This window comes from Staurois parvus, unplaced genomic scaffold (assembly GCF_062004578.1).
Source record: "Staurois parvus isolate SC_StPar_1 unplaced genomic scaffold, SC_StPar_1.0 ptg000441l, whole genome shotgun sequence".
Classification (NCBI taxonomy): domain Eukaryota; kingdom Metazoa; phylum Chordata; class Amphibia; order Anura; family Ranidae; genus Staurois; species Staurois parvus.
The window spans coordinates 77,859-86,312 of record NW_028318237.1 but is presented as its reverse complement, the minus strand read 5'-3'; the positions used below and the strand labels follow the sequence as shown (position 1 = coordinate 86,312).

The 8,454-nt window shown below is 48.3% G+C and overlaps 1 protein-coding gene across 1 annotated transcript; it reads right to left on the bottom strand.

Annotated features, from left to right (window-relative positions):
• Positions 1–1,547: 1,547 nt before the first annotated feature.
• Positions 1,548–8,246, bottom strand: INSL5 (insulin like 5). Its single transcript, XM_089687946.1, has 2 exons — positions 8,021–8,246; positions 1,548–1,988 (listed from the first exon to the last, which is right to left on the bottom strand). Exons 1-2 carry the CDS (start codon positions 8,199–8,201, stop codon positions 1,747–1,749), a joined length of 423 nt encoding a protein of 140 aa, XP_089544072.1. The 5' UTR covers positions 8,202–8,246; the 3' UTR covers positions 1,548–1,746.
• Positions 8,247–8,454: the final 208 nt, after the last annotated feature.

Genomic DNA, 8,454 nt, shown 5'->3' with positions numbered 1-8,454 from the left:
TCTCCCCGGACCCTGCATTCACTATATCTGCTCTCCCTGGACCCTGCATTCACTATATCCGGTCTCCCCGGATCCTGTATTCACTATATCCGGTCTCCCCGGACCCTGCATTCACTATATCCGGTCTCCCCGGACCCTGCATTCACTATATCTGCTCTCCCTGGACCCTGCATTCACTATATCCGGTCTCCCCGGACCCTGCATTCACTATATCCGGTCTCCCCGGACCCTGCATTCACTATATCCGGTCTCCCCGGACCCTGCATTCACTATATCTGGTCACCCTGGACCCTGCATTCACTATATCCGGTCCCCCCATACCCTGCATTCACTATATTTTGTCTCCCCGGACCCTGCATTCACTATATCTGGTCTCCTCGGACCCTGCATTCACTATATCCGGTCCCCCCATACCCTGCATTCACTATATCTGGTCTCCCCGGACCCTGCATTCACTATATCTGCTCTCCCCGGACCCTGCATTCACTATATCCGCTCTCCCTGGATCCTGCATTCACTATATCTAGTCTCCCAGGACCCTGCATTCACTATATCCGCTCTCCCCGGACCCTGCAATCACTATATCCGCTCTGCCTGGACCCTGCATTCACTATATCTAGTCTCCCAGGACCCTGCATTCACTATATCCGCTCTCCCCGGACCCTGCATTCACTATATCCGCTCTGCCTGGACCCTGCATTCACTATATCCGGTCTCCCCGGCCCTGCATTCACTATATCTGGTCTCCCCGGACCCTGCATTCACTATATCTGGTCTTCCCAGACCCCGCATTCACTCTATCTGGTCTCCCCGGACCCTGCATTAACTCTATCTGGTCTCCCCGGACCCTGCATTCACTATGTCTGGTCTCCCCGGACCCTGCATTCACTATATCCGCTCTCCCCGGACCCTGCATTTACTCTATCTGGTCTCTCCGGACCCTGCATTCACTATATCCGGTCTCCCACAGTACACACAACATGGAAATGCAATTATTTTAGTAAATATAAACTGCTAAATACCTTTCTCATCAGCAGTATATGGCAGTCTTGTGACTTCTATCAGTGGCCAGCAGAGCACTGGTTAAAGCATATAGGAGGATTTTTCTTTCTGCTCTAGGAGGATGCAGAACCCCTGACCTCTGTCTGGACATTGCTGATTGGCCCTGTGCTGATCACATGCCCTCTCCCAAGAAAAAAATACCTCTCTAGCAATACACACCAAGTTGAGCATGTGCAGATTGACTTCGCACATATGTCTTATCAGGTGATAAGGAGGGGAGGATCAGAGAAGACAGGATCAAACAGCCTTTTTACACAATGCAGAGGATTCACCCCTTAGGTTCCACAGTGAGTATAACAAGCATGCTTTACTACATATACAGACTGATTGTACTGATGTGGGTTTAGTAACACTTTAAAGCCAACACGATTGGTCATATGAACTTTTTTTTTTTTTTTTTTAATGAATGGTCTGGCGACAGGGTCCCTTTAAAGTGTGACACCTGAAAGTATCATCAATGCATAATTCATCAATCTGAAAATGAATCCCAGCAAATAATAATATTTATTGCTATCTGTACAGAGATATGACAATGAGGTCTGGAGTTTTACAAATCAGCATCAAACACGTTCATGAAACAGAATCATCAGCACCTGCACTGAGGTGGGTGTGGTCATACAGGTGTGACATGTGACAGAGAACACGCCCTGTTACCAGCCTAACATGGGAGTTTCATCTGGCCGCCTAGCAGAGTGAGTTCAAGTCCTTCTTCTTGCAGCCGGTCCTACAGCAGGCTGTGGTCAGCAGCTCGTCCAGGTCACGTCTCTCTTGGATGGAGTTCTTCTGAGACCCCCAAACTTCTTCCAAAGATCCTGTCTGCTGGAGGTCCTCATAGCCCACCTGATTGGTCATCTTCTGGGCTGGGTATGGCAGGGGTCCGCTCTCCTTTGTGTCACCGGCATGGAAAGCAAGGAAATTCTCCCGTTCTATGAAATGAAGTAAGAAAATATTTCTGCATCCTCAATGAAATGTCAGATAGAAGAAAAGAATTTAGTTAAAGCGTTGCTGGGACTGGAGGGCCGGAAAGGTGGAAGTCAATAGGATTTCTTTTTTTCTAAACGATTCCTTGAATTCTGATTGGTTGATGAGATCGAATATATCTTTTCATGTGTTTTTATAAATGCCAGCTGGGGTTACTCTTCCTCCCATTATACACAAGGTAAAAATTAGGACAACACTCAAAAATGTCCAGAAATAACCAATGTACCCCTAAAGCTGAAGTTTAATCTGCTTCTGTTAGGCCTTTGTTGGTTCCTCTCCCCAAATCAACATGATTAACACTTTTAAATACAACCCAGGGGGGGACTGACCATTTGAGCACTCGGGCACTGCCTGAGAGTCAGTAAGGGGCCCCATGACATGCCGCTGGTACCTTTCATTGGCTTTTTCATAGGCTTTTTAGGGTGTGGGCGAGGACACAGGGGCCCCATGATCCCCTATTGCCCGTGGGCCCTATGAGTTGTCAGTCCACCCCTGATACAACCCTTTCATTTTCATTACATACGTACCTTATTTTAGACCGAGTGGTATCATTACTAGGTCTCTGTACCAGGGGCGGACTGACAACTCATGGGGCCCCGGGCAATAGGGGATCACGGGGCCCCTGTGTCCTTGCCCAAACTCAAAAAAGCCTATATAAAAGGTACCAGGGGCATCTCATGAGGCCCCCTACTGACCCCGGGCCCTCGGGCAGTGCCTGAGTTTCCAAATGGTTAGTCCACCCCTGCTCTGTACTTGTCTATGCGATGCAGGTTGATCATGGCTGGTGGGAGGGGCCAGCACGGTGCTGTACATATTTACCAAAAACATCACAGCACCTTTCCTCAGTACTCCTCCCAAGAGCCCTCAGCCCTTATGCAAGCAGCAAACTGGCCCTTGGGGGGAGTTAGGAAGATTGCCTGTTCCTAGGCAGGGTGAATAAGTTCGCAGAGCCCCCTAGGGAATCTCTATATGTGATGTTGAGCCCAGGGGCGGACTGACCATTTGGAAACTCGGGCACTGCCCGAGGGCCCCTTGGTTAGTAGGGGGCCCCATGAGATGCCCCTGGTACCTTTTTTTTATAGGGTTTTTTGAGTTTGGGCAAGGACACAGGGGCCCCATGATCCCCTATTGCCCGGGGGCCTCATGAGTTGTCAGTCTGCCCCTGGTTGAGCCTACATGATGGAAAAAAATGAAATCCAATGAATGAAAGGGGAGGGCGAGGGTTGGTCAGGCTGGGGAACAAAGGACTAGATGATGCTCTATCTGATTTGCTGCATGTTTCTAATGCACAATGCGAAAAACTCACAGTGTGCAGTGAAATCAGTTTCTGTACAACTGTGCCAGACTGAAGGGAAGGCTGGAGGTCAGCCAGGAGGGAAGGAGAACCTTGTGTAACCCCCCGGTTCACATCTATGCGGCCGTGTAGGCCGCCTTCTGCGCTGGCACGAGAGCCCATTCCTTTGAATGAACGTGCCCCTTGACATGCAGGGAAGAAGTCGGTGCACTTCTTCGGAAAACGCAGCCCGCACGGGAACCTTGGTTTCCAGCACGGTTGCGTTTTTCAGTGCAGGCGGCGTGCCAGTAGAACAAATGGCACCCACCTGCGGGTCCGCATTTCTCTGTGCGGGTGGTGCGGGTGCACGGATTTTCGTGCGGATCCGCCGTAGCACCACCCGCGCAGATGTGAACCTAGGGTCAGTGATGAGCTATTGGAGTCGTAGCTCACACAGGGCCAGTGCTGACCACTCTACAGCACCTTGATGGCTCCTCCCACCAGCCATGACTTTCCTGGATTGCGCAGGCTTTTTGCTGTTTATGACAGGTCTACAATACGTGTGAAAGTGGTGGGATCAAAACATCGAGGGAAAAGTCAACACTGGCATCAGCAGAATATTCAATTTAAACATACAGTAACTTAACTCAAGAACATAAAATGTAATATATTGCTGATGATCAATGCTTAGATGTGGTGGCTGCATTCATTTTTGTTTTTCAGGCTCTTTTTCCCTTTGTATTTTCACCTGGTGATCCTGCCAGTAACATACTTCCTGTCCTACAGTGACAACGCTCATTCACAGTACTATATAGAGGAGCACTGTTGTCACCCTAGGACAAGGTGTATGTTAGAACTACAGAACACCTGCCTCTCTCTTCACTTCCATCACATAGGCGGAAAGGTGTCTCTAGTCTCCAGAGAGAGCAGAAACAATGTAACCAATAAGAGCCCAGCACAAGAAGATATTATCTCACAAGATTTCTGATAGGATCAGGGGTGGACTGACAACTCATGGACCCCGGGCAATAGGGGATCATGGGGCCCCTGTGTCCTCACCCACACTCAAAGCACACCCAAAAAAGCCTACGAAAGGTACCAGCGGCATCTCATGGGGCCGCCTACTGACCCCGGGCCCTCGGGCAGTGCCCGAGTGCCTGAATGGTCAGCCCACCCCTGGATAGGATCAACAGGGGTTTTTTTATTAACATGTAGCACCCTCTTGTGTGCTACTAGAATAGTGCAGTGCACAGGTGACTGGCGGCCCTCCAGCTGTTGCCAAACTACAAGTCCCATGAGGCATTGCAAGATTGACAGTTACAAGCATGACTCCCAAAGGCAGAGGCATGATGGGACTTGTAGTGTCGCAACAGCTGGAGGGCCAGCAGTTTGACGCACTTGGTGTAGTGTATTGCAGGTAAAATCATTGTGTATGACTCGTGGTAATTGTGTGAGTCTGTGATTGAAGTCGGGTTATTGCAGGTCAGCTGGATGACCTAACAGGTTGTGGCTGTATCGCCTCCTCCTTACTCTGGAGGACCATAGAACCTTCAAGAAGTCGGTAAGCAGGAAGGGGTGGAGACCTAATCTGCATGTTTATGGGAGTCCAGCCAATCCCAGGTTTGGAGGCCCTGGTAGAGTGGTAGACTGACTCATAAATATGGGAGAATCAGGCTGACAGAGGAGTCAGGTGGAAGATGGAATGCTGAGGAGACTGTCAGTGCCTGGGAAGGGTTCCCCCTAGGTCTAGGAGGGCTGGTCTCCAGGCTGGACTCAGGTTTCCTCAGGATGATACATTCAGCAGTGAAGAGTGAATGGGATCGAGACCTGGAACAGTCGGCAGCTTTTAAAGGACAGCGCTGGGCTTAAATCTTTATCCTTGTTCCGGGAGATCTTCTGAGCAGCCAGGAGGGTTGGTAGTGTCTGTAGGCTATGGAGCTGGGAGCAGTTCTACATGGGGGAGGGAAGATATCTCTGTATGTGGTTGCAAGAAGCTAAGCTGCTTTTGAGGGGCTGCTAGTTCCTCGCCCACAAAGGGCTGTTGCTACTGGTCAGCAAAGATTAACGGCTCTCAGAAAAAGAACAGTCCAGGATCTGTCTTTGTACATGGGAAGGACGTGTCCCCCCTTCATTGATACAAGCCAACTGGGCATCCCATAATCCCTATTTCCCCATCCAAGTTATTTCCCCTAATAAAATAACAAATCCAAACCCATGGACTGGCTACTGTCTCCTGGATACAAGTCTGTGTGAGAAATACCTGTTGCCTGGCTGTGCAGAGAGCTTAGAGGAACCCACAACACAGCGGCCCTCACGAGGGTAGCACTACAAACAGATATAACGAATGACTTTTCATGGTCCTGTCCTGGGTTGATGTTAGCTGTCGGGGTTCACATACATTATGAAACCTATGAGATTTATCCCTGTTGTGGTGCAAGGGAAATGTGTGCCATCTGGTGATAGCATGTGGTAATGACTAGTAGTAGTCCACTTCAACTGGACGTTCTGTAATGTTGGTGATGCTCCGTAGACTACCAAACCATTTCTGCAATTCTAATCCAAGTCGGGAAGATAGCCCAACGGTTATACTCACACCTTAAAGTGATTTTAAAGGTAAAAATGAAAAAAAAAAACATGTTCTACTTACCTGCTCTGTGTAATGGTTTTGCACAGAGCAGCCCCGATCCTTCTCCTGGCCCCTCTTCCCTGCCGAGTGCCGCCATAGCAAGCCAGCTTTGTGCATCTATAAGACACACAGAGCTCAGCCCGGCTAGCTCTTCATTGGCTGAGATTGACAGCAGTGGGAGCCAAATGGCTCCTGCTGCTATGTCTGAGCCAATGAGGAGGTAGAGACCCAGAAGAGCCACTGTTCTTGGGCACAGCACTAGATTAAGATCAGGTTCAGGTAAGTATTGGGGGGGAGTGACACACTGAAGTTTTTTTAACTTCATGCATAGTTCCATTGGTTTCAATTGGGCAACTTCCTGGGTTCAGTAAACAGCAGTCCAGCTGCTCAGCACAGGACCTAGAAGCTAGTGGAGATCACTGGAGTCATGGAGTCTACTACAGGGATTTCCAACTTCCACAGGCATCCCACAGGTATGGTATATACATAGTTATGTTGGTCCAAGCTGGACCAATGTAACTATGTAAGAATTGCCATACCTGTCTTTCATTTTTAAAACTGGTCATGCACAAATAGATTTTTTTCATTCATCCCCCCTTCTGAACTACTGTATTCTGCCAGCTGACAATGGCTGACAATTTTCCACCCACCTCCTACCAAATTAAATTGAAATGTTGGACTGCAGAGAGGGCCAACAAAGCAACCCACTAAAACAATGATGGCTGGTTCTTAAAGAGCTGCTCAGAATTTGCACAGGATGAACAATCAACATCTACTCATTCCATGGTGATCAAATTAAGGGGTCGGTGCTACCTGTGCAGGTATACAGATATGGAGTATCTTCCTGAAACTCATTAGAACTGAAGGAGTGGCTTGGGGAAAGCTACAAAATGTCTTCAACATTACAGAACAAGTCTAGTTGAATGTGACTAACTACTAATAGCTATACCAGTGGTCTCCAGAGTTTGTCCCAGGGGCAGATATGGCCTTTTGCTTGCCTTTATCCAGCCCTTAGGGCACTATTCCTCCCACTGATACCAATGATGAGACCGTATTCCTTCCACTAATACCAATGATGGAGCACCATTCCTCTCACTTATACCAATGATGGAGCACTATTCCTTCCACTAATACCAATGATGGAGCACCATTCCTTCCACTAATACCAATGATGGAGCACCATTCCTTCCACTAATACCAATGATGGAGCACCATCCCTTCCACTAATACCAATGATGGAGCACCATCCCTTCCACTAATACCAATGATGGAGCACCATCCCTTCCACTAATACCAATGATGGAGCACCATCCCTTCCACTAATACCAATGATGGAGCACCATCCCTTCCACTAATACCAATGATGGAGCACCATCCCTTCCACTAATACCAATGATGGAGCACCATCCCTTCCACTAATACCAATGATGGAGCACCATCCCTTCCACTAATACCAATGATGGAGCACCATCCCTTCCACTAATACCAATGATGGAGCACCATCCCTTCCACTAATACCAATGATGGAGCACCATCCCTTCCACTAATACCAATGATGGAGCACCATCCCTTCCACTAATACCAATGATGGAGCACCATCCCTTCCACTAATACCAATGATGGAGCACCATCCCTTCCACTAATACCAATGATGGAGCACCATCCCTTCCACTAATACCAATGATGGAGCACCATTCCTCTCACTTATACCAATGATGAGACACTATTCCTTCCACTAATACCAATGATGGAGCACCATTCCTCTCACTTATACCAATGATGAGACACTATTCCTTCCACTTATACCAATGATGAGGCTTCTCCTAATTTTTTGTTACCCCTGCTGACCACCAAATCTAAGGCATTTTCTACTCCCACAGGCCACAATCTGGCCCTCCTAAAGTCTAAAGGAAAGGAAATCAGCCCATTGGCTTAGAAAGTTTGAAGCCCCGGAGCTTTACCATGACCTGGATTAATGAAAAACTTTACACACAAGTGCTACTAACATTTTCGGAGCATCCTTTGGACATGAACACCCAGCCCACTCACGTCTAGGATTGTAAAACACCTACACCTACCGGCCATGTCTTGGGGATTCCCAACCAGGAAGCGCCTCCACCTGGACCCTCCACAGGTGTATATGACTGCTCTGATGAACTCTCGGCCGCACAGTTTGACGAACTGTCCATCTCCTTGTGCTTGTTCAGCTGCCACCAGGACAGTGAGCAGGACACAACACACAGACAGGGTCCTCATCATGTTGGCGTAGGGACAGTTCTGGCCTGGATGAGCGAGGAGATGCAGAAATCAAGGTCTCCTGGTATTTTATACTTTTCTTCTCAGAGCCCTATTGGCTGGGAATAGAATTTGCTCGTGGTTTTTCTATAATGTTCAAGTAAGCATGACAAGGATAGTAATTCTCTGTAATGTGATGGGTAATTTTGGATATCCTGGCCAGCACTGGTCATGCGGTCGTTAAACTTCTACTTAACAGATTATAATAGCTTCAGAG